At 53.6% G+C, this 25,417-nt stretch overlaps 1 protein-coding gene across 1 annotated transcript; it reads right to left on the reverse strand.

The window, feature by feature from the left end:
* Positions 1-365: 365 nt before the first annotated feature.
* CACNA1F (calcium voltage-gated channel subunit alpha1 F) lies at positions 366-23,907 on the reverse strand (the record flags this gene model as incomplete). The annotated part of the gene is made up of 47 exons (XM_079910951.1): positions 366-596; positions 868-1,065; positions 1,466-1,578; positions 1,683-1,810; positions 1,903-2,028; positions 2,312-2,481; positions 2,748-2,882; positions 3,113-3,243; positions 3,423-3,524; positions 3,789-3,891; positions 4,078-4,174; positions 4,473-4,600; positions 4,827-4,986; positions 5,410-5,501; positions 5,758-5,823; positions 6,165-6,293; positions 6,507-6,527; positions 7,347-7,430; positions 7,659-7,769; positions 8,590-8,748; positions 8,845-9,046; positions 9,823-9,969; positions 10,956-11,008; positions 11,104-11,211; positions 11,612-11,699; positions 11,781-11,887; positions 12,036-12,095; positions 12,566-12,695; positions 12,884-13,037; positions 13,505-13,560; positions 14,777-14,858; positions 14,974-15,094; positions 15,191-15,398; positions 16,347-16,572; positions 17,462-17,622; positions 17,781-17,807; positions 17,971-18,064; positions 18,177-18,269; positions 18,699-18,889; positions 19,498-19,601; positions 19,714-19,910; positions 20,549-20,701; positions 20,803-20,945; positions 21,175-21,314; positions 21,543-21,648; positions 22,011-22,272; positions 23,883-23,907. The coding sequence occupies 47 exons, from the start codon at positions 23,905-23,907 to the stop codon at positions 366-368; spliced, it is 5,922 nt and encodes a 1,973-aa protein (XP_079767077.1).
* Between the last annotated feature and the right edge of the window lie 1,510 nt (positions 23,908-25,417).

A 25,417-nucleotide genomic window follows, 5' to 3' on the forward strand; every position in this document is an offset into this window, starting at 1 on the left:
ACCCCTCATCCGAGCCCTCACACATCCTCACTCTCTCCACTTTCCTCCATCTGTCCAGAAACCTCCCTTCCCCCACCACCTCCACTCTGTCTCCAGCTTTTTTTGGCTGTTGCCTCTTCCGCCTCCCCTCCTCCTCCTTCCTTCCCTGACGCTGAATAATCAGGCCCGGCTGTCCTGGTTTCTGGAAATACCCGCGTGTGGGCAGTGGCTCAGGGCTGAAACAGGGGATGGATAGATGAGGACCGCTGGGCAGCCCCAGGCCTCCAGTGCAAAGACACCAAAATCCAGGGGTGTGGTCCATGCCGGTCTCCTTCTGAGGAAGGGAGGGCAGGAGGTTTATTGAGCAGTGGGGGAGGGATGGGAATTCAGAGGGCATGGACGCAGGCCATCTCGTCTCCCAGGTCCTCCTCATCAAAGCGGGAGAGGATGGACTCCTCGTCACTATAAAGTGAGCTGGTCCCCTGTGCCAGCAGGTCACTGGCGGCACTGTCCATCTCGTCCAGTGTCAGGCGACATGCATCTGCAATCTCCCGCTTGGCCAGGGCCACGAAGCGCGGGTCTCGGGCAAACAGGCCCAGGCCCTCGGAGATGAGCACCTGGGGGCACAGATGGGATCAGTGTTGACAGAGGGCACAGCATGGAGTCGGAGCAGTGTGCACAGAGGGGTTGGTGTGGAAGAGTGATGAACCCGTGAGGGCACGCAGGGAAGTCAGTGGGGGACAGTGGGGCACACATCTTGCTGAGCAGAAGTCACAGAGCAAAGGGATAGCTACATACACAACACAGAGACTGGGGACCCTCCTTCCCAAGCTCCCACCTTCTCCCCTTCTCTCCCATCCCTCCAGCCCCCTCCCCTTCTGGACTCACAGCCTCCACCAGGCTGTCAGCACTGCCCCTTTTGCCATAGGTGGGGTCTGAGTGGGTTCCAGGCACGTGCAGACAGGTGAAGGTGCGCAGTGGACTGCTGGATTTGCCGAGGTATCCGTCCCCTGCTGCACCCTCCTCCACCAACAACAGTGGGGCGTATAGGAGCCGGCCCCGCTGAGGAGGGGTTGCCCAGGAACCCTGGACCAGAATAAACATCAGGAGCATAGTGGTTGATGGGTAGGGCATGAGGATCTAGGAATCACTCCTGTGCCTACCTCTTACCCCCCAAACACAACTGGAGTCAAATTGAATGGGTATACATCAGCCTTGGGTTTATTTCAGAGCATAGAAGGCCTGGGTTTAAATCTCAGCTTTGCCACTTACTAACTGTGAGATCTTGAGTAAGCCTCTCTGGGCCTCAGTTTCCTCATCTGTACACTGGGGCTAGTAACAGTACCCACCTCACAGGCACAGTGAGGACTGTGTGAATTCACATGTGCCCCCTTCTTCAGAAGGGCCCGATATGTAGTGTGTTTGACAAATTCAGCCTAGGCTGCCCCCCACCCCTCCGGGCCTCAGCCCCCCTCCCCCACCTCACCTGTGCCCTGCTGGGCCCTGAGTTGCGCCCACGATGATAGGTGCCTGGGATGGGTAAATCTTCACAACTGCCCTGGCGCCGCAGACACTGGATGGTGAAGGAAGGCTTCCGGCCTGGGGGTGTGGGGGGTACCAGGGGCAAAGAGGAATGTCAGTGCCTCCCCAGCCCTCTGCCCTTATGGCCCATGGGGCCCCCCAGGACCCATGTCCACTCTCACCTGCAGGTGTTGGGGGCAGCAGACGGCGGCGTGGTGCTTGGTGGCCATCCACGTATCTCTGGGGTCTGTGAGGTGGCAAAAGGATGGGGCGTGGGGGAGTCCCTGCCTGCTCATCTAGGTAGGAGAGCCTGTTTGGGAGGGAGGGCTGGGGTGAGCTCAAGCCTGGGCATGCGCGATGGGGTGCCGTCCCTCTCGCACGTGGCTCATGGGCTCATCCTACGTGTCGTGGCCAGAGTGCTGGCTGGGGACTTCCTCTCGTTCATCCTGCTTCTCTTGCCCTTTGGTTGCCTTGGACTGAGAACTTCCTTCTTCCGGAATGGTGAAAATGAGAACCCCAGAGCTTCTCCTGGGGAAAGTGAGGCAAGTTAGGCAGACCAGCTACCCCCAGTGTGGCCCTGGGCCCGGTCCCTTCTCATTTCATGTCCTACCTTCTACAGAAACACTAGACATTTTTAACTGGGAAAATTCACATAACATAAAATTAACCTGTCATCGCTTTAAAGGAGACATGGGCTTTCTTTTAATAGATGTTTGTCTCACTGGAAAAACCCTCTGCCCCCTGAAGTACCCCCATAAAGTGGCTAGTCCCTGCCTTCCCTCACAATCTTCCTGCAGACCTTTGGCCATACCTGTGGGCGTGGGACCCAGCCTGGGGCACACTGGACTGTCTGGAGTTGGGAGCACCCCCATCGTCGTCACTGGGCCCAAGGGAAAGTGAATCTGGTGGTTTGTCCCAGGCAGGCAGAGACACAGAAATCACAGAGCTCCGGCGAGATGGGGGCTGGGAGCCCACTGGGGCCTGTGGAAATCACAGGATTGAGCATTGCATCCAGGTTATAACTAAGTCACTTGGTCAAATAGTGTGTCTCCAGTGAGCTCCCCAGGGGCCAAATCTGGCTCTTGCCCTCCAACAGTGGGTGGTAGGTACCAAAAAAACATTTGTCTATTGCAGGGGGTCTTCTCTGGGGGACTTCCTCCCAGACGCAGTATGGAAATCACTCGGGGGGTTGAGGGAGTATTTTACAATCAAGAGTTCCTGGGGGAGTGAAAGCTTATTGTCCTTACTTTGTACGTTTCCGGTTCCTTCTCATCTTCCTCCTCCTCTCCCTCCTGCCCCTCTTCCTCCTCCTCCTCATCTGTGTCACAGGTGAGGGCCTGCCGCATCTCAGGACCCAAGTCTTGCAGGCTCCTCAGACCAGCCTGTGGGGGTGGGAAAACAGGGAAGTGGGTAGCTCAGGGTCTAAACTTCCCTGTCCCTGAGCAGGAGTGTGGGGTGGGGGAAGGAGCCCCACAGTCACCCCTGACCTTCTGTGGGTCCTGGGTCAGTTTCCTCATCTGTGACATGGGTTCCATGAGATCAAGAAGGCAGTCAGCCTCAGCCACAGAGCTCCCACATACCCGCCCCCCAGCTCAGGCCCTGCTCCCAAGACCTGAAGGGCAGAGGAGGTGCTTGGGGGGGCCTCGGCCCCTAGTAGCCCCTTTTCTTTCCTCCGCCGGAATTTGCGGAAATAGTCCTGGATCAGAAATGTGGCGTAGAATTTGCCCACGGTAACTTCTTCCTCTGGAAGCAAGGGAGAGGAGGCAAGGTCACACAGGAGTCCTCTGCTCCCCACACCCCCACATCAAAGCTTGGACTCTCCCCCTGCACCCCTCCCTCTCCAGCCAGTGATGGTTTGGTGGTGGTGAGCAATCGTTGACATTCAGAGGCAGGCTTAAGGAATTGGGGTGGAGCTAGCTCACCGTCAGCTGGGGGGATGACCTCATCTAGCAGCTTCTGCTTCATCCGCTTCCAGATCTTTTTGATGACAATCCGCAGCTCCTGATTGGCTTGCTCCAGGTTCCCTGCATGGGGAGAGGATGTGGGGCATGAGCCAATAGGAAGAGGCTTTCACAGCCACTCCTTCACTGTTGGAGGGCGCGTCACAAACTTCTACCTCAGCCAAACACCGCCCCCGTTGGACAGGTGGGAAAACAAGCCTGGAGAAGGCAAAGTCACCTATTTTGAGGTTCAGAGCTAAGAGTGGGGCCCATCTCTCAATTAGTTTGCTCCTTGCACCTTCCCCAGGGACCCTCCCATTCCTGCCCCTCCCCCTCCTCCCCACACACCTTCTGTCTTAATCTTCAGGGATGTCCGAACGAGGGCAAAGAGTGTGGCATTGAATGTCACTGTCCCATCTGAGTTGAGAGGCATGTTCATCGCCACAAGTCTCTGTGCACACCAGGGACATGGAACCCATTTTGGGCAAATGCCAGGGATGCAGGCATGTGATGCCCAAGGGCAGAAACCTTTGAGGATGCCACCAAACACCCCCTCCCCACCCAAGGCAGGGTCCCTGCCCACCCCTGCTGTGTGGTGACAGTCCTCTCAGAGGCAGTGGTGGGCAGGTGCACAGACCTTGCAGGCCACTCGGTGTGGGCACAGCTTCCCGAATCCCAGGGGTGGCTGGATGCGTCTCAGCAGGGCAACCACATCCAGGTGCTTGATGCGGCCTCTGGGGAAGGTGGGGGTAGAAGAGAGGCACTACTGGGTTGGAGACACCCCCTCTGGTCCTTACTCAAGGCCCTACCAGCTCATCACTCCCTCGCCCCACCAACACCCCATAGTCTGCCAGGGAAGAACTGGAGGGCAGTCAGTGGGGGAGGGGAAAAGGCAGAGGACAGGGGCAGTGGGAACCTTGGGGCATCTACTGCCTGGGTAATGGGAGGCATAGGTCAGAGGTTCCAGAGTTGGAGGACTGTGAGGCAGTGCACTGTCCTCTGGTATCCCAGGTATGGGGTCAGAGGGCATACTTGGCCCCAGGGTCATATTCAGACCAGATCCTCTTGAATTCATCGAGGTGATGGGGGCCCAGGATGGACCAATCTCTGGTTAGATAATCAAAGTTGTCCATGATCACAGCCACAAAGAGATTTATGATCTGTGGGCCAGTGAGTAGGAGAGGTTAGGTGAAGGGCAGAGAAGAGTATGGGGGGTTTGGTGGGAGGCGGAGGTAAGCTTCTATGGTCACTGGGTCATGAGTCCCCGGGTTAATCTTGTCGTCAGGCCAGCCCTTTCACCCTCTCTGAAGATCTGGGCTCCCCACCTCATCCCCATCAGGACCAGCCCCCGGGGCAGTAGTGGTGGTTGTGGGGATTGGTCCTTACCAGGAATGCACAGAGCATGAAGAAGCTGATAAAATAGGCTATGGCAAAATTGCTACCACAGCTAAACTCCTCACCAGGGCCGAAGTCAGACTCAGGGTCACACCGGCTCCCAGGAAGGCTGGCAAGCATTATCTCCTGCCATGCCTCACCAGTAGCACACCTGCGGGTCACACAGTGGTGCCATCTTGGGGGGAGGCTATGAAGTCATGACAAGGGCCGCTGTGGGGGCCAGAGGGGTGAGGATATGACCTATTTCTTACCAGGGGCTACATCTGGTAAAAACAGCGTTTCAATATTTTAAAAGCTGGTGTGGCCATGTTGATGACGATCATGTTTGCATTTTACAGAGGGGGTGCTGAGGCCTATGAAAGGTACACGTCTTGCAGCCAGAAAAAGGATGGCTGAGGCTAGAATATTCTAAAAGATTCTTTAGAACACAGCCAGGAAAGGTCTCAGGCAATATGGAGCCCCGTGCTGCCCTGTTACTTCCATAGCTCAGGCAGTCTGGGGCCCAGAGAGGATGTGTGGGTACCCAAAAGCATGCTGGAGATCAAAGCAGCAGGGGAGAGGGTGTGTGTGTCACCTGAACAAAAGCAGCACAGCCTGTGGAAAGGTCTGGAAGTTGTTGTTTCGGTTGATCTGTGTGCCATCCTGAAGAGCCACCTTGCCGAAAATCTGTGGGCATACAGGGGCTGTGTCAGAGGGGTGACTCCGTGCCCCTACAGGTTCCCATCCATTTCACAACACCTAATACCCAAAGGATCCTTATAACCCTGACAAGCAGGCACTGCTGATCCCATTTCACAGGTGTATGGACTGACTCAGGGTGGTGCAGCTTGTCTGTCTTTCTACCCCCACTTTGGGCTCATTCCTATCTAACCCCCCTCAACAGAGGAGTGCCTGAGGGATGCTCCCCAGGGTTCTCACTTGCCTGCATCCCAATGACTGCGTAAATGAAGAATATCATTGCGATGAGAAGAGCCACATAGGGCAAGGCCTATGGGGGTGGAGAGGAGGATAGATACTCAGGTCCAGGCAGAGAACTGTTAAGCCCCAGAATGCACTCAAGCTGGGGCCTGCTGAGAGATGTGGTCCATCCCCAAAGTGCCCATGACTGCCAGGGTCTCCCAAATACGGACACAGTATTAAATACAATAGAGTAAGGTCAGTGAGGCCAAGACGTGTTGGGAATTGAGAGCCCACAAAAGAGAGAAAACTGGAAATGGTAAGCTGCACATGGGTATGGCATGCTGGAAGGTGTAGTTCTGGGGGCAGTAAAAGGACAAGCTGAGGGTGTGAAGTGGGGATGAGGGGTGAACAAAGGAGTGGGGGAGTTACCTGGAAGGACTTGATGAATGTCCAGAGTAATGTGCGAATCCCTTCACCCTTACTGAGAAGCTTGACCAGCCGCATGACTCGGAAGAGGCGAAAGAAAGTGATCGAAATGCGGGAACTGTCCTCAGAGCTCTGGGGTTGGGCGTGTGGTGGGTATGCTCAGTCCACATTTGCCCCAGCCACCTCCCTGTCTCATGCTTTGGCCCTCCCAGCCTCCAAATCCCTCAGAACCCAGGCCCCAGGGTGGTCAGGGAGCATTTCTAAGGACTTTTGGGAAGAAAGGAAAGGAGGGTTGGTGAAGAGAGAGGCAGAGAGTCCCTGTTGTGAGGTGGGGTGGGGGGCTACCTCGCCAAGATGGCCACCATTCTGCGCGGAGATATTGCCAAAACAGAGGTGATGGAGGAGATGATGAGATCACAGGGCCAATGAACAGGAGAGAAATGATGGAGGAGATATGGGGGATAATGGATGGTAGAGTTATTATCCAAGGGATGATAAGGAAGGTTACGTGGTAATGGATCAGGATGGTTGAAGGAAAAGTTGGTAATGAGGGTGAAAGGTAGAGGAGAGGGCACAGGAGATGGTGGAGGAGAGATATTGGAGCCAATGGAGGAAATGATGAAGCCGGTGGTTTCATGGAGATGAGAGAACCGATGGAGGATCCAATGGAGAAGCCAGTGATGGAGATATGGACCCAGCAGCATTGTCAATGGAGGACCATGTAGTACCCAGTGAAAGAGATGATGGAGCCAACCGTGCAGTCAGTGGTGATGACAGAACCGTGAAAGACCCAGTGTCAGAGACGATGGTATCGGTGGAGGAAATGGAGCCAATGAAGGAATCAGAGGAGATGATGGAGTCAAAGCAGGAGTTGGTGGAGATGATGGGACCAATGGAGGGGGCAATGAGGCAATGAAGAAAATAATAGAAATAACAGGAGAGTCATTTTAGGAGATGCTGGAGCCAGAGGATAGCTTGCAAATGAATGAGCGGGAGCTGGTAGAAGGGGGCTTTGGCTGAACCCAATAGGGACTCAAGAGATAGAGCTAGAGGGAGGAGCTCTGAGTCTCCAGGAGTGGGGTGGATGTGAGTGGGAACCACCTCCCCATGTGAAAGAAAGCCCTGGGGTTGAGGTGAGGGAAGGTTGGCAGGGGGTGAGTGGGTTAGTGGAGAGCCAGTCCTCACGTTGACTTCAGTGACGGCAATGTCCACTACGCTGCCCACCACAATAAGAGCATCAAACGTGTTCCAGGCATCGGTAAAGTAATGCTGTAGACAGGAGGAAAGCAGTGCCCTGTCTTCTCAGAGCTAGCAAGCTAGGGTATGGGGCTAGTAGTGGTTGGGGGCATTGGGGAGGCAGGGTGTAGGCTGGATCACATGATAAGGCTGCATCTAGATCCCTCTTCCTCCCTAGTCTCATGACTCCCTGGTTGCTGCCCCCCTGAGAGCTATGCAGTGAGTTCCACCCTAAGGAATGGGTCTAGGCCTTGGGGGTACCTTGGGTTTGAAGGCGATGATTTTGAGCACCATCTCAACAGTGAAGAGGCCAGTGAAAACCATGTTGAGGATGTCCATAACATAGTTGAAGGGAGCAGTCTGCTCATAGTGCTGGGGGAGAAAATCAGATGTGGGGACATAGCCTGAGGCAGAGATTCCCCCCCCCCACCCCAACCAAATATTCTCTGTCTTGGACTGAGGTAAGTCTGGGGATGTGGTAGCACTATGTGTTGGCCAAACCTCTCACACTGTCCGCCTCCCATTATGGATATTGGAAAGCCCAGCCCTTGATTTCCTAGCTTTCCTTGCAGCTAGTTCTGACAGAAACATAAGCTTGCTGCTGCTTGGGTAGCTTCTGTGAAAAATATTTTTGATTTCCAATAAAAGGGTCGAGTGAGGAGAGTCCCTTGGTGCAAGCTTCCTTCCTTTTTCCTTCTCTGAGTGTGGTTTTGATATCTGGAACTGTGGCAGCCAACTTGTGACCATGAAGCAACAATCATGAGAATGAACGCCAACTTACTAAGAATAGTGGAGCAGAAAGACAGAGCCTGGGTCCCTGATGAGCAATGAGCAAACAGCCTACCTCTGCACTGCTTGCTATGTGAGGTAACTATCATAATTCATTGACTCCAAGGATACACATCTTTTCACAGTTTAGAATCTCTGAAATTGGGGTGCATTTCACAGTCAATGACAACTTACATTTGCCATCTGCCATTTTTCCCACATTCTCACATCTCTGAAATCAGGATACAACTTATGATTATCGGCCTTTGATTTGAATATATGTGGCACATATCTTTAAAGCTTAAGTCTCTGTCAGTTGGGGATTTTGTTACTTGCAGCCTAAAGCATTCCTGACAGTTCTCAAGGATTTGTGCAGACAGAATAGGGTCAGGTGTCTGGCGGGATCAGGGTGGGGAGCTCAGACCTGCATGGCTAGAGCAACCGTGTTGAGCAGGATGAGCAGGAACATGAGATACTCGAAGGCAGCAGAGTTCACAGTGGCCCACACCCGATACTGATTCGGGTTCTTGGGGATATAGCGGCGGAGTGGCTGGGCCTTGAGGGCATACTCCACACACTGGCGCTGCATATAGGTGCAAGGCATGAGTGAGCAGTGGGGTCCCGAGGCAAGGAATTGGGGTGGGGGTGGGGGGTTGGTGGATCAGGGGTCGGAGGTCACCTGGTTCTTGTCCAGCTCACAGTCTTGGTACTCCTGCTCGCCCTGGGCACGGAAGGTGATGATGACGAAGCCCACAAAGATGTTCATCATGAAGAATGCAATGATGATGATGTAGACAATGAAGAACACTGAGATCTCCACGTGGTAATTATAGATGGGGCCCTTGTTCTCTGCGTTTGCATCGATGGCCTTATATAGCAGCCTGGGGAGCCAGTGGAGGCAAGTAAAGGGATATCCCAGACACCTCAGACCTGTCCCCAGACACCTTAGGCACCCCAGAATATCCCCAAAGATCCCCAAATCCCCTGACCTAACTATCTGAGACCTACACACCCGGCCCTCAAAGACTCCCAAAGCCCAGCCCTCCAGAGATCTAGAGATCCCCATCCAACCTTCCTGAGAATCCCCATGCAGGCCCTCCAAGACCCCCAAATCCCTTAAGTTCCCACAGACTCCCAGTTCTCCTCCAGCCATCTGAGGATCCCCATGCAGATCCCCAGAACTCCCCAACAAGCCCCCAAAGATCTCTAAGTCCCCTGTCCTATCAACTTGAATTCCTTGCTCCCTCGCCCCCCCCACCTAGTACTCCCAAAGACTTGTGCAGCTATCTGGAAACCCCTGAATCTCCAGCTCCATCTCCTCCAAGACCTCCACCCAGTCCCCCCAGACCTCTACCTGGTACCCCCACTAAATCCCATGCAGTCCTCTCTAGACGTCCACCTAGTGCCTCAGAGACCTCTCTAACCCAATTCTTGGAGGCCCCCTCACCCAGGTCCCCTAAGCACCCCCGGCCAACTTCTGGGAGATCCCCACCTAGTCATCTGATACACCCACCAGTCCCCAGAAAACCCTATCCACTCTCCAGAGACCTTCTTCACATCCCAAGTTACCCTTCCACCCATCCCCAGGATATCCAAAGCCAATCCCCTAAAGACTCTTGCCCAGTCCCCTGCCCATCCCTGGGGCCCTGCCCCTCACGCAGGCCAGCCTTCGAAGGTGGAGACAGTGAACAGGGCCATCATGGCTGAAAGGACATTGTCAAAGTTGAAATCACTGTTGACCCAGAGCCGCTCCCGGACCAGGGGCCTTGACACATCTCCATCGGGGTAGACCAGGAAGGAGCCCCTGTGGATGTTGCAGACATGCTGGGTGGGTGAGGAGGGGTAGGGAGCTGTGGAATGGGGACTGGTGTCTCCAGTACGGAGGCAGCAGGGCATAGTGGTGGAGCTGGATAGCCTGGGTTCCAATCCTGCCCTTCCATTTACTGGCTGGGTGACCTTGGGCATTTAACCTCTGTGCTTCAGTTTTCCCCATTTATGACATAAGGATAATGACAGAACGTATTTCCTGGCTTGTTACAAGGATTAATTTTGTTAATCAATGAGAACAGTGTCTGGCATATTGTTGGGGCCGTATACGTTAGCTGTCAGCAACATTATTATCACCATCATTGCCATCCAGGAAAAAGCAATACAAATAACAGCCAACATTTATCAGCACTAAGTATATGCCAGGCACTGTGCTAGGCTTTACATGTACTAACTTTACATTGTAGTACATTCTCTTTGTAGTAACTCATTTGCTCCTCACAACAACCTTGTGAAATCCACACTCTTTTTATCCCCATTTTTCAGTTGAGGAAAGTGGGACTCATCAAGGTTAAGGAATGTAACCAAGTCTCATGAGACGAATTTGAACCAAGAATGGTTCAGCGAACCATTTCAGCGAACTATTACCCTCTGTAGGAGTCTCAAGACGGAAGCTGGGGACTTGGTGGTGGGGGTCGGGTGTTTGGGGATGGTTGGGATTCTGGAGTGGAATGTAGGTAACTCTGGGGAATGTGGAGAGGGGTTTTGGGCGGTTATTGGGGGGGGGCCTCTTAAGGACTGGTGATGTCTGAGGGCTTTTGCCGTTCTTGGGAGAATTCTCGGGATGTATCTTTGGGTCTTGAGGAATTCTGGGGTCTTGGGGGCCTTGATAAAATCTGGGGGGTCTCTGCAGTTCTTTGGAGGAAGATCTAGGGGTTTTAGAGGCCTGGGTGAGATCTAGGGGCCTCTTTGGACTTTAAGAGGGTCCTGGGCTCCATGGAGGGCAGGGTTTCAGGCACTCACTTGCATTCTTGGGGTGTGTGTTTGGCCTCATCAGTGCAACTGTAGAATTTCCCCTGCAGAGAGGATATTTGTCAAGCAGATTCACCCTTCATCCCCCGGCCCCGTGCCTTGATTCATGCCTGGGCCTCCCTCCAGTGTTTCCTCCCACCTTGAAGAGCTGCACGCCAATGCAGGCGAACATGAATTGCAGGAGCGTGGTCACAATCATGATATTCCCGATGGTCCGGATGGCCACGAACACACACTGCACCACGTGCTGCAGACACCCACAGATATGGCTCATGGACACCGCAGGCCATGGTGGCCACAGGGCAAGGACTCTGGGCATGGATGGAGCTCAGGGACTTGGGTCAGGAACATGTGGTCTTGGGTGAAGGATGTGTGGGTACCAACGGGAAATGTGTTTGCCAGACAGGGGTATGTGGCCACATGTCAGGAACTTGGATCACAGAAACGTGGCCTTTGGTAAGGAATGGATGGTCACTTGTAAGGAACATGGATGAGGCCACATGGCCAGTGGTCAGGGCCGTGTGGTTACACATTGTGGCCAGGCTGTGTGGTCATGCATCACTGCAAATGGTCAGTCGGATCAGTGATCCTGGCCCCAGGGGCGGGGCAGGGTCTGGGTCCCATGGATTTGGGTGGGATGGGATTACCTTGAGTCCTTTGGCCCTGTTGATGGCTCGGAGGGGCCGTAGTACTCGGAGTACTCGAAGAATCTTCACCACCGAGATGGCACTGGAGCTGAGGAGGGGGCAGTCCTCAGGCCATGGCCCAGGCCTGGCCTTGGCTCTTGGAGGAATGGGGTAGGCAGGTGTCACTCACTGGATGCCAAAGGAGATGAGGGACACGCTGACCACCAGCAGATCCAACAGATTGAACCAGCTACGGCAGAAGGAGCCACGGTGCAGGAAAGCCCCAAACACTGTCATCTGGGGAGTAGGGGGCCATCAGGATAGTTAGACCCCAGATCCAGGGAAGAGAGGGGAGTTGGGGATGGAAGCAGGAGAGATGGGCTGCAGAGATGGATGGGGAGTAGGTTGGGGTAACTGGGGGTATGATGGGGGGTCCATTAGTCACCTTTAGTAGAATCTCCACAGTGAAAATGGAGGTGAAGGCATAATCGAAGTACCCCAGAATCTGGGGGGCAAGAAAGAGGGGGAGCCACCGAGTCATGGCTGAGGGGGATCCTAGCTGTGTGTATCTCTCAGTAAGTTTTGCTGTCCCTCCCTCCCTCTCTCCTCCCCTCCCTCTCTTTCTCTCTCCCATCATCATCATCATCAAGGACTTTTCTACAAGGCAAAAGCCTTGGCCACCAGAAAGACAAGGGTTCAGATTTGGGTTCCTCTGCCTCTACTCAGCTACATGGGCGCCCTTGGGCTGCTCAACCTCTGAGCACAGCTCCCTCCTCTGCCAAACACTGATCACCTCCCTGGTGCTTCCCCAAGTGTGTTGCACTCATAATAAAGGCTGGCACTGCTGCAGCTGCCATTATTGCTCCTCTCTCTCTGCCCAGCTAGGGGTCTTCTCCTTGCCTCCACCCTGGCCCCAGCTTGTGCCCAGTAGGACACCCTTGGGAGTGTCCCCTGAGTCCCCAGCCCAAGGCTCACGTGGTTGCGGAAGGAGTGGGCTCGGATGGGGTCCTCAGCTGCCAGGGACACACTGCTGAGGATGATGAACACCAGGATAAGATTGGTGAAGACGTGATGGTGGATGAGGGTGTGGCAGGCCTTCCTCAGCCTGGGGAGTGGGGAATGGTCCATGGTCAGAACACAGGACCGCAGAGTTGATTGGGGGAGCCCGAGAGACACAGCATGGGCCCTGTTGCATAAGGCCGTGCACGCCCCCCCCCAGCCTTGGCTGCTCCCTGGTCCTCCCCCTGCCCCAGCCCCTCCTGCCCCAACTCCCTGTACACTCGCAGCACTCACGGGTTGGTTTGGCTGAGGCAGAAGAAGGCGCTGCCCTCAGGGATGGGTACCACCTTCTCCTTGGGTACAACTTCCTGCAGGAGTTCCACATGCCCTGCACCCCCTTCCTCCTCCTCCTCTTCCTCCTCCTCCTCCTCCTCCTCTTCCTCCATGCCTGGCAGCAGAAGAAGATCAAAGGAGAGAGAATTAGTTGAGAAAATGTATGTAAAGCACCTAGAACAGTGCTTGTCATGTGGTCAATTCTCATCTCCCTGCTAGAGTGTCAGCTCCTCAGAGAAGGGATTTCAGACTGTTTTGTTCACTGTTGTGTCCTCAGCACTTAGAACAGTGCATGGGACACAGGAGGGGCTCAGTAAATGTGTGTTGAACGCACATTACCATCTTCAGTCATATACATACTATTTATAATAAAGGCTCTGAGAAGTTCTGCAGTAAAACAAAACGTCTGTTTCTCTTCTCTAATCTCAGCGTCTCAAATGTTCCTGGCCACACACCAAGCCCATTATTTTTAAGATGATGTTGGAGAAGGCTGCTCTCCAGAGAGGAGGGTCTCAGGGGTCACGAGCTCCACCTGGGTGCTGTCCCCAAGGTCCCATACCTCTTCCACCTGGTCTTTCCCACTTGCCTGCTCCTTCATTTTTTGCACCTTCCTCTTCCTCATTCTCCCCACCAGGTACCTGGGGACAGGAAGATGGGGGTCATTGATGATGGGGTAGGCATCGATGATGGGGGGATGGACACAGGGGAGGCATGGGAGGGACACAATAAAGAAGGAATGAATAGGCAGAGGATGCGGGATAAAGACACACACGCATAGACAGATATTGGTGGTAGTGGGAGGTGTAGACAGTGCCCAGGCCTCTAACTCACCAGTGCTCCATTCTCCTGTGGAGTTTCCTCAGTGTTCTTCTCCCTGTGCGAGGAAATTGGGGAGGAGGTGACTGTTAAGGATCGAAGCAGATAGGCAAGGCCAAGGGAGGGGGTCATTGCAATCAGAACAGACCTTTCTCAGGTCCCATACAACCTCCCTGCTTCCTCCCTCATCCCCTTAGTCTATTCTCACAGCAGCAGGAGGGATGCTGTTAAATTCTACATCTGATACATTCCTCCTCCTCTGCTCACACCCCTCCCATGGCTTCCCACCACTCAGAGCAAAACCCAAAGTTCTCACCATGGCCCAGAATGCCCTTCATCTGGCTTTTCTATTCCCCCCATTTGAGCTCACCTCCTACCACTCTCCTTGTTCCCAGACCAGGTATCGAACCCGGGGCCCCGGGTGAAAGCAGTGAAATAGCCGAGTCCTAACCACTAGACTGCCAGGGAATTCCCTCCATGGTGTTTTTTGAATGTGCTAAGAATATTATCATCTCAAGACCTTTGCACTTGCTGTCCCCTTGCCTTGAACACTCTTTCCCCAGATATTTGCATGGCGCTCACTCCCCCACTTCATTCAGGCCTCTCTTTAGCTGTCACCTTCTCATAGAGGCCTTCCTTGATTACCCTAACCAAAATAGCAATCTTCATTTCTCTCTACTCTCTTACTCTGCTTTCTTTTTCTACATTACATATTATTAACATATATTTAAGTAAATTATATTATTATATATTAATTTGTTTGTTTTGCTTGCCTTCCCCAACTAGAATGTCAGCTCCATGAAAGCAAGGACTCTGTCTTCTTTGACCCCTGCTGTCTCTTTAGCATCTAGAACAGGGCCTGGCAAAAAGTAGGTGCTCAATAAATGCATGTTCAGTGAATGAGGACTGGAAGGTTGGATCTGCAGATGGAGATTGCCAGAGTGACCAAGGCATCTCTGGTGGTGTGGGATGTGTGTGGGAGGGTCCCAGTCAGGGATCCTAGGGAGAGACTGTCTTGGAGGCAGAGCCAGACCTCACCTGCCCTTGTCCTTGTCAGTGCCTGCATCTCCACTGGCCAGGTTGTCCACAGCAATGGCAAGAAACACGTTCAACAGGATGTCTGGGGTGAGCTCAGGCTACAAGGATGGAGAAGCAGCCTGCCTATGGAGTGCCCATGTCCCCATTATCCTTCCCCAGCCCTGCCACGATCCAGCCTCCCAAGGCTCTGAGGATACAGTTGCCGCAGATGAAGAGGATGATGAAGTACACGCATACCAGCATCCCTGGGAAGAAGGGGCCGCCATAGGCCATGATACCATCATACATGACCACATTCCAGTCCTCACCTGTCAGGATCTGGGGGTGGGAGGTCACCGTGAAACTCTTGGGACCCTTTCCCCAACCTTGGGTCCCCCCGCTTTGCCCACCCATCCCATAATCTCCAGGTCTCACCTGAAAGACAGTGAGGAGGGCCTGGGGGAAGGTGTCAAAGGTGCTTCGCTTGGTGTGTGTCTGGTCAAAGTTGAACTTGCCCCCAAACAGCTGCATGCCAAGCAGGGAGAAGATGATGATAAAGAGGAAGAGGAGAAGCAGCAAGGATGCAATGGATTTCATTGAATTGAGCAGGGACGCCACTAAATTGCTCAGAGATGCCCAGTGCCTGCAGCAGAGATGGAGGGGGAAGGGTTGACATGTCCAGTGGTGAGTCAGGAGCCGGGGCAGGGCTCCAGCTTGGGATGCACTGGGGCGGACTGGGTTAAGATGAGCTTTTGTGTCATTGTTGGAAGTGATTTTGGAGTTGGGGTGAGGTGAGAATAAGAAGTAAGGGGAGGGTTGTATTCGGGGTTGGTGTTGGCATTAGGGGAGATGAGGTTAGTATGGAGGGTATATGGAAGTTGGTGAAGCTAAAACTGGGTTTCAGGTTGGGCCTGGGGTTAGGGATTGTAGCTGGGGATGGGGTTGGGGAATATTTGGAGCTGTAGATGACTGAGTCGGGGATAAGTCTGTGGCTGAGGGTTGGGATAGAGGAGAGGATGGATGGGGATGAGATTGGGGCTGGGACTGGGGATGGGTTTGCGTTTGGAGATAGGCTGATGGTTATGAGTTTGGGATGTGGGGGTTGTGGCTAGTGATGGGGATGAGGCTGGGAGCTAGGAATGAGGCTGGAGGTGGGCTTGGGCTTGGGCTTGGGTTATGGGGCTGTAAATGAGCTTGTGGATGATGAGTGGTTGGTGGTTGGGGTTAGAGATGGTGTTATGGTTGGGGGTGGGGGATGGGGTTTGGGTCGGGGATGAGTATGGAGTTGAGTTTGGAGATGGGGTTGGGAATAATGTTCTAGCTGAAGTTGAGGCTGAGGAAGGGGATGGAAATGGAGTAGACACCCTCCCCAGCGGACTTTAATCTCCAGGAAGGCAGGAACTTGTGTCTGCTTTGATTCCTGGTGTTTCCCTAGGGCCTGGAAGGGCACCTTGTATGCAGTAGGCGCTCAATGGATATTTGATAAATGAATGGTGATGAGGATACAGTCATCATTGGAGCTGGGGTGGTGGCTGTTGGGGCTGTGTTTGGGGCCCCCGTCCTCTCCCCCGACACACACACACACACACACCTGGTGACCTTAAATATCCTGAGGAGACGCACACAGCGGAGCACCGAGATGCCCAGGGGCTGCATGGCGCCCACCTCCACCAGGGTGGTCTCCAGGATGCCCCCACAGACCACGAAGCAGTCAAAGCGGTTGAAGAAGGAGGAGACGTAGACAGAGGGCCCCAGACCATACAACTTGAGAAGCATCTCCACCGTGAACAGACAGAGCAACACTTTGTTGGCATACTCTGTGGGGAGAGGGGCAGGGGTGACTGGGTTAGTCAGTTTTTTGTGGTGAAATGTGGGGAGGTAGGGGCCATGGGGCGATCTGGGGTAGTTGGTATCCGTCCAGGCACAGGCCGGCGGTGTGGTTAGGACTAGGGATCAGGTGAGTTTGTAGGTCACAGTGGGCAAGGTTTTGAGGGGCTTGGAGCTGGGGCGAGGGGCAGAGCTGGGGTGTGGGCTTCGGTCAGTCTCTATGAATACAGAAAAACTCCAATTCAACGGTAGAGTTAGAATCTGGTGTTTAGTTGGGACTGGGGCTGGTTTGAGGGTTGGGATTAGAAGTGTACTCAGTATTCAGGTTGGGGGCTGAGATTAAGGTGAATAATAGTAAGAGCTAACACTTGTAAAGTGTTAGCTTTATGTGGGCCAGGCAATGTTCTAAGCATTTTTCACTTTAACTCATTTAATCCTCCCTGCCACCCCCTGAAGTGGATACTAATACTATTCCCATTTTGTAGATGGGGAAATTGAGGCACAGAGGGCTTAACTTGTCCAGACAGTGTGGTGTTAAGAGCCTGGACTTTGGAGCCAGGCTGCCTGGGTTTGTCACTCACTAGCTGAGTCCTGGGATTAGTCACTTACTGCACCTTGGTACTTAATTCACCTAAAGTTGCAGTGAAGAGAAATTGAGTGAGTACAGGTAAAGTGCTGAGAACAGAGCTTGACACACACAGCAAGTGCTATACAAGTGTAAGCTACAAGGTAGGATGGAACAGGCTAAAGTTTCTGCGTTTACTTGGGTAGGAGGGCAGTATCTGGGGGTGTGGGGCACCCGAGAGATCCTGGATTGGAGCTTCTGGGGTGGAAGGAATTGGGGGCTGGGGGAGAGGGCTGGCAGGCTGGGGGGTGCACCCTGGATCTGGGTGAGCCAGATGGGTTGCCCGTGGTGCTCCGAGGCGATGGTCAGCGTGTTGAGGAAGACGAGCAGCAGCACGGCCCAGTAGCAGGCATTGGACTTCACAGCCCGCCGGCAGCGCGCCCGAAGGCCCCGGTTGGCTCGGCGGAGGCAGCGGCTGTGGGGATGGGGAACCCACCGGCTGAGATCACCTACCTAAGCCTGTTCTGGGGGGCTCAGGTGGGGGAGCCCGGCGGTCATGAGGGGCTTGGAGGGCTTGGAGGTGGGGCTCACAAAGTCATGGGGTCCAGCAGTCACACAACTTTTCCAACTCACCAGACACTGGTTCTCATTATCTTGTTTCTGGAAAAGAGGGGGATGGGAGGCAGGCATCGTCAGGGGCTGAGCGGCAGTCAGCAGCGAGGGTCAGGGGCTGAGGTCAAGGTTGGAGGCTAAAGTAAGGATTGGGGTCAGGGTCTGTTCTGGGTTCTGGCTGGGTCAGGGGTCAAGGGCTGGGGGCCCTCACAGGCAGCGTGTACAGCTGGCCAGAGCCCCCTCTTCCTCTTCCTCATCGCCTGGGGTCTCTGCCATCGAACCGGTGTCACTGGCTGGGAGGCTGGCTGTGCGCAGGGTGGAAGAAGAGGTCGGCACATGAAGATCCCAGGGTTCTGCCTTTGGCTTTCTCCTCTGCCTACCCATTCCTCCCCCTTGTCAACCTTGCTGGACCCCCACCGTGGCTGCTGGTGGAGTGTGTGGAGTGGGTGGAGTGACTGAACCAGTGCAGACGTCCTCGTCTCCTATTGGTCAGCTCTGCCAGTTGCGGCCCTGTGGGGACATGGAGGACAGTGATGGAGCACGGCCTGGGGTGGGGTTAGGGCCGCGCGTGCGTGTGTGTGTGTGTGTGTGTGTGTGTGTGTGTGTGTGTGTGTGTGTGTTATTTGGAGTCTTTGTTCTGGGTGCAGTCTGGGAAGGGTATCTGAGTCTGGCTTCTGTGTCCTAACCGGAGGCTGGGCCTAGAGTTTTTTTTTGTTTTTGTTTTTGTTTTGGCTGCGCAGCATGGCATGTGGGATCTTAGTTCCCCGACCAGGGATCGAACCCGTGCTCCCTGCAGTGGAAGCACGGAGTCTTAACCACTGGACCTCCAGGGAAGACCCAGGGGCCTAGAGTTGCTGCGGGCTGGGGCTGGATCTCAGGAGGGCAGCCCACATCTGAGGATGCGTGGAGCAGGGAATGGGCCAGGTTGGGATTGCCTACGGTGGCTGGCCTGGCCCTCTTGAGCCACAGAACCAAAGTTGCCATCAGCTGAGGGGTCCTCCATGTCCAGCTCCTCCGCCTGTGTGATCCAGTCCAGGTAGCCCCGCAGGTCCTCCTCCAGCTGCTGCTTCTCTCGAAGCTTCTGGAAGTCCCCTCGCGCTTTTGCCTTCTCCCTCTCCTTGGAGAACTCTCTGAGGGAGGAGAATAGAGGGTTAGGTGGGGGAACAACCCTGGCCCCCTTGCCGTCACCTCCCAGTCACGCTGACCCCCTTGCTGTTCTTTGAATATGCTGAGCACATTTTAGCTTTGGAGCCTTTGCACTGGCTGTTCCCTTTGCTTGGAACACTCTTTCCTCAGATACCCACATGGCTCAATCTCTTTCACACTTTTACTCAGATAACACCATCTCAAGGAGGCCTGTCCTGATTGTCCTTATTTGTAATTACAAGATCTCGGCATTCCTATCTTAACTCTTCCTTTCTTTCCATAGCACATATTCCATATAAGACACTACACATATGTGTGTGTGTGTATGTACACACACACATTTATTGTGTATGTTGCTATTGTCTGTCTCTCCCCACCAGAATGTAATATCCAGGAAGGCAGAGATTTTTGTCTCGTGTTCCATTCCTGAAACAGTGCCTCACACACAGTAGATGCTCAATGTTGATTGAATGAATGAAGGGGTATTTTAAATGGGTTTTGAAGGATGCCTAGCAGTTTGCCAGGAACAAAGTAAAGGGACAGGGGCTGAGGGGCAGGAAGGAAGGCCCGGGTAGGTGTCTAGGTTCCTCACCCACTCAGGACACCAAGTACAAGGTTGAGGACGAAGAAGGATCCAAAGATGACAAGACTCACGAAATACACCCAGGGCAGCTCATACCCCATGGCATCCTGCATCTAGGGAGAGAGAAGGGGCATGCATCCCTCAGGGTAGGCGGACACTCCCGCCCGAGCTCGGTGAGGAAAGGCAGGTGCAGCTTCTGCACTGTGTGCCCGCCGTCCACCTCACCCAGTAGAGCACGTCAGTCCAGCCTTCCATGGTGATGCACTGGAAGACTGTCAGCATGGCGAAGAAGAAATTGTCGAAGTTGGTGATGCCTCCGTTGGGACCTGCCCAGCGTCCACGGCACTCGGTCTGGTTCAGCGTACAAGCACGCCCCGATCCCGATGACGCACAGGGCGATGGGTCCTCCTCCGCCTCTACGTCTGTGGGAAGACTGGAGCTCTGGAACCCGAAGCACGCCCACCCACAGTCGTTGCCACCTTGGACGCCCGCCTACCTGGGAAGCTCGCCTCAGGGTTCTAGATTTTTCTAAATCAAAGACAACCCTTAGCCTCTGACTGTGTTGGGTCAGAATTCTGAACCCCTGGGAAGCTGTGAAGCCCAACCACAGGGATCTGAGGAGTGGGACTGTAAACCTTGGGGCAGAATCTTGTGAGTAACAGTGAGGCGTGAGCCTAGGAGCAGTCTTGTGAATATGGGAGGCTCTCTTGAAAGAAGGGTGGGGCCAAGAGGGGTTTGGGTGTGGATGAAAAAGGCCTGACTATTTGGGACCAGTTCTGGAGAATGGAGTCTTCAGTGTGGGATAGGGCCTTAACCTGTGAGTGGAAACTTGTGATAGGGCGGAGCAATTAGCTAGGGGGGCGGTTGTAGTCTGGAATTGAGGGCGGAGTCTTGAATATGGGAGGGGCGGGGTAAGACTTGTTTATCTGGGGGCGGAGCCTGAACTTGGGGGCGAAGTGTTGTGAGTTTGCGTGTGTCCCCTTGAGAACAGGGTGGGGCTTAGGAGCCAATGGAGGGGGCGTATCCTGTCCCGGGGGTGGGGTGGGGTGGGCTTGCTGACCAGATCCCAGGAAGTAGCAGGTTTTGTGCATGCGTCCGAGGAACAGCTCGAGTCCGATGATGGCGTAAATGATGATGACAAAGAGCACAAGAAGTGCGATATGCAGCAGCGGCACCAGCGCCTTCATGATGGAATTGAGCACTATGTGCAGGCCTGTGGGGAGCGAGGGGTGGGCAACGTAGGGGCGGGGTCAGCTCAGCTCCCCTCCCGCTCTCCCCTCCGCTACCTCCAAGCCCGGGGGACGAGCCACTCACTCGGGACCCCGGACACCAGCCTCAGTGGCCTCAGCACCCGAAACGCCCGCAACGCCTTCACATCGAAGCCCCCCGGCTTCCCTCCGGTATGCGGGGCGTCCCCCGGGCGTCCGGGCCCCTGCTCGAGCAGCACGCTGAACAGCCTGATGGGGGAGCACAGGACAAGGAGGCGGGGGTCAGGCGTTCGGACCCCCCCTTCCCCCCTCCCTTCTCCTCGGAAAAGTACAAGTCCCTGTAAGTGGAAATGCATATTCCTGATTCTGGCTGCCGAATGGAGGCAGTCTGAAGCAGTCGCTTCCCCGAGCCCCGAATTTAGCGGGCCTGCGGTGGGAAGTTGAGCTAGGGTTGGGGGTATCCCTTGCAGAGGCGCACCCGACCACGACGATGATGAAGTCGAGCAGGTTCCAGCCATTGCGGATGTAGGCGCTGGGGTGGAGCACCAGCCCGTAGGCCACGATCTTGAGCACGGTCTCCACAGTGAAAATCACCAAGAATACATACTCCACCTGCTCCTGGGGGCGGAGCCGGGGGTAGGGGGCGGGAGATCGGGAAGTTATTTGGGAGTGGGGTTTGTTTGACAGGGGGTAGGGGAAGAGGAGCGTAGCGGGGACCGAGAGTGGGGCTGGGCAGGAGAGGGTCATCTGGGTCAGAGAGGGGCGGGGCCTGGCTGGAAGGCTTGAGGTGTGGCTCTACTGGGGCTGTATCTAGCTGGAGGCGGGGTGGGGCGGGGCTAGCCTCACCAGGTTGTGGTTGGCAGTGTTGGAGTCATCCTCTGGGAAGGGGATGTAGACCCCAAGGGCCACGCAGTTGGCAAAGATGGTCAGCAGGATGAGGATGTCGAAGGGCCTCAGGTGGACACAGTTAAGGACCCAGGCAGAGTGGTCTCAGAGCCCCACATTCCCTTGGGGCCCTCCCCACCCAATGCTGACCCTTGACCCTAAGGTGACCAGCTCTGACATTCCCAGCCCCTGCCCTGACCAAGGCCTTGACTCTGACCCCCCTGGAAACCTTAGCCATCCTCAACTCTTGTTGAGATTTAGTCTTTGACTCTTGATCCCCCCGGTGACCTTCACCTTTCTCAACTCCCCCTTGAATCCAGTTCTTAATCCTTGATCCCTGGTGACCTCAGCCCTCTTCCATTCCAGCCCTGGCTTAATCCTTGACTCTTGGTACCCTGGTGACCTTCACCCCTGAGCCCTGCCCCTGGCCTTCCAGGATGCTTCCATTCCACGATGCTGATGCAGGACCGCCGCAGGGGGTTTGCCAGGGTGAGGCAGAAGAGTGCCCGGGGTGAGCGCTGGGCACTGGCCACTGCCACTGTCTTGTGCTTACTGTGCTGAGTCCTTCGCTTAGGGGTCCCCAGGCTGGATGCCCCGCCGATTTCACCACCTGATGCTGGGGGCCCAGGGCACAGCCCCCATTCGGGCCCAGGGCCTGTCCCGTTGGCTGGACTGGGCTCTGGGGTGGTGTCTGTGTGGAGAGACCGAGTGGGGGGGGGGACAGGGTATTGGGGCAATCATGGCTGCCTCCTACATGATCCTATCCCTCTGTCTGAGGGAAGGAGAGAAGAGCATGTAAAATTAGGGAAAGTTGAGGGTACCCGAGTTAAAGATTGGGGGATAAGAGTTGGAATTGGAGTTGATTGATTGACGATAGAGTGAGAGTTTATAGGGGAGTGAGGGTGAGATTATGTTTCTAATTGAAGTAGGGTTTGGTGTTAGATTTGGGGGGTAGAGCTTGAATTGGCATGGGGTAGGATTAAGTTTATAGCTGGAAGCAAGTTTAGGATTAAATTTGAGTAGTAGAGTTTGGGTTGGGTTTAAATACCGGTGGGAGTAAAGTGTTCTTGAGATATGATTTAGGGTTAGGACTGGATATTTGAATGACTTGGAATTTGAATTAGGATCAAGGTTAGGGTTTAACTTGAGTTTGGGTGGGATCTGAGTTTTGCACTGGGGTTTTCAGCTAAAGCCATTCCCAAGTCCCATGGCCTTGTTTCAGTCTCCAAGGGGCAGTGGGTTGGCCTGGTTAAGACACCCAGCTTTGGAGGAAACAAGCTATCTGTATTTAAATCCTGACTCTACCACTTGGTAGCTGTGTGTGGCCTTGAGCAAATTATGTAACCTCTCTGAGCCTCAATTTCCTTATCTGTATAATGAGATGACAGTAAGAGTACCTACAATATAGGGTCGCTGTGAGGATTAAATGAGTTCAGCATTCAGAAGAGTGTCTGGCACATAGTATTATCCCCATTTTGCAGGCGGAGAAATTGATGCAAAAAGAGAGGTTAAGTGATTTGATGAAGTAGCTGAATTGGGAGCCAAATCCAGGCAGTCTCTGACTCTAAGCCTTCACAACTTACTACCACCATCAAGTGTGTATTCTCTTTCTCTCTCTCTCTCTCTCTCTCTCTCTCTCTCTCTGGTACTTAAAAATGGGTCTGGGGCTTCCCTGGTGGCGCAGTGGTTGAGAGTCCGCCTGCCGATGCAGGGGACACGGGTTTGTGCCCCGGTCCAGGAAGATCCCACATGCCACGGAGCAGCTGCGCCCGTGAGCCATGGCCGCTGGGCCTGTGCGTCCGGAGCCTGTGCTCCGCAACGGGAGAGGCCACAGCGGTGAGAGGCCCGCGTACCACAAAAAAAAAAAATGGGTCTGCACTCTTTCTGGAAAGTCAGAGACCCACTCACTAACAGTGCTTATATCCAGGGGTTGGGGTTGAGTTTCGGTAACTTTAGAGCTCATGGTAAGGTCTGTATTCATGTTGGGGTTTGGATTCTAACAGGGGTTTGCCCTCTGGTTGGTAAAGTTTGTGTTAGGATTAAGCTTGGGGCTGGCACTGGAGTTGAAGTTGGGGTGGGCGCTAGGATAGGGATCAGGGCCAGGATTCGGTTGGGTTTCAGTTGGGATCTAAGGCTGTGTTTGGGGCTGGCTGGGATGGGAACAGGATGATGTGATTCTGGTCCCCTAAAGGCTCTCCAGGGGTGGGGTCCTGGTGGGCAGTGGGTGGGTCAGAGGGGCTGAGGATGGAGCAGAGCCCAGGCTTGCTCCAAGGGTCTGCAGGGGTGGAAACCTGCTCTCACCTTTCCCGCCTTCAGATGCCGCCATCCTCCTTTCCAGGTTGAAGAGCCATCTGCACACAGCCCCCCTCTCTTCCCCCAGCTTTGGAGGGATTAAGGTCACAGGGCGGGGCCATAACAGGGTCGGATGGGAAGGTGAGGAGGGGTGAAGATGGGACACTTGTGGGCCAGAGTCTGGCAACAGAAAAGGCACAGATTTTTAAAAAAATATTTTTACAAAATATATACTAGCACCAGAGTCAGAAACTAAAATAAGAAAAATGATAATTGTTTCCCAACAGTATCTGAAATTCGAAGTATGTAGGAATAGACCTAACATAACATATGTGCAAGATCTCCATGGAAAAAAATTATCAAATATTTTCAAGTGATTAAAGGGGACCCAAATAAATGGAGAGATACATTAAATTTACTAATTGAAATAGTCAATATTGTGAAGATGTCAATTCTTCCCAGAGTGATCCAGAGATTCAATGCCGTCCCAAACACAAATCTCAGAAGGGACTTCCCTGGTGGTGCAGTGGTTAAGAATCCGCCCGCCAATGCGGGGGACACAAGCCCTGGTCCGGGAAGAGTCCACATGCCGCGGAGCAACTAAGCTCGTGTGCCACAACTACTGAGCCTGCGCTCTAGAGCCCGCGAGCCACAGCTACTGTGGCTCTAGCCACAGCGCCTAGAGCCCGTGTTCCGCAACAAGAGAAGCCACTGCAGTGAGAAGCCCGCGCACCGCAACAAAGAGTAGCCCCCGCTTGCCGCAACAAAGACCACGCGCAGCAACAAAGACCCAACACAGCCAAAAATAAATAAATTAATTTAAAAAAAATCTCAAGAGATTTTTCCTTGAAATTTGACAAACTGATTCTAAAAATGTATATTGATATACAAAAGACCTAGAAAAGCCAAAATGCTTTGAAAAATAACAAGATGGGAGGACTTGCTATATCAGGTATCAAAGCTTGTTATAAAGCAAGAGAAATTACGAACAGCATAGAGTTCAGAAACTGAGTCCCACATATAGGTACACGTGATTTATGACAAACGTGGCACTACTGAGCAGTGGAGACAGGGTGGTCTTTTTCATGAATGGTGGTTATATGGATGTTTACTATGTAATTATTCTCTGGAGTGTATATATATATATATATATATATATATATATATAAAACATTAAAATAAAGCATTTATTGAATGCATGAATACTAGTGACTGTAACTTACATAGTGGTTTTTGTTTGTTTTTGTTTTTTACTGTATTATGTATCAGGCACACATTTCAACGCTGCTTTACGTGAGTTAATTCTGTTTAATCCTAGGAAGCAGGTACATTAACAGTTCCATTTTACAGAAGAGGAAACTAAGACACAGGGAAGCTATGTAACCTGCCCACGGTTGCACATTTAGCAAGTTGCAGAGCTGAGACTCAAACCTAGTCGCTTTGTGCGAAAGCCCCTGCCTTAACTTGTACACTTTTACAATCTAGAAGATGAATGCTGCCTTAAATGAATGAGTATAGAAGCCTCTCTCCGTCCCGCTCCTTCC

The sequence above is a fragment of the Stenella coeruleoalba genome (assembly GCF_951394435.1).
Source record: "Stenella coeruleoalba genome assembly, chromosome: X".
NCBI lineage: Eukaryota > Metazoa > Chordata > Mammalia > Artiodactyla > Delphinidae > Stenella > Stenella coeruleoalba.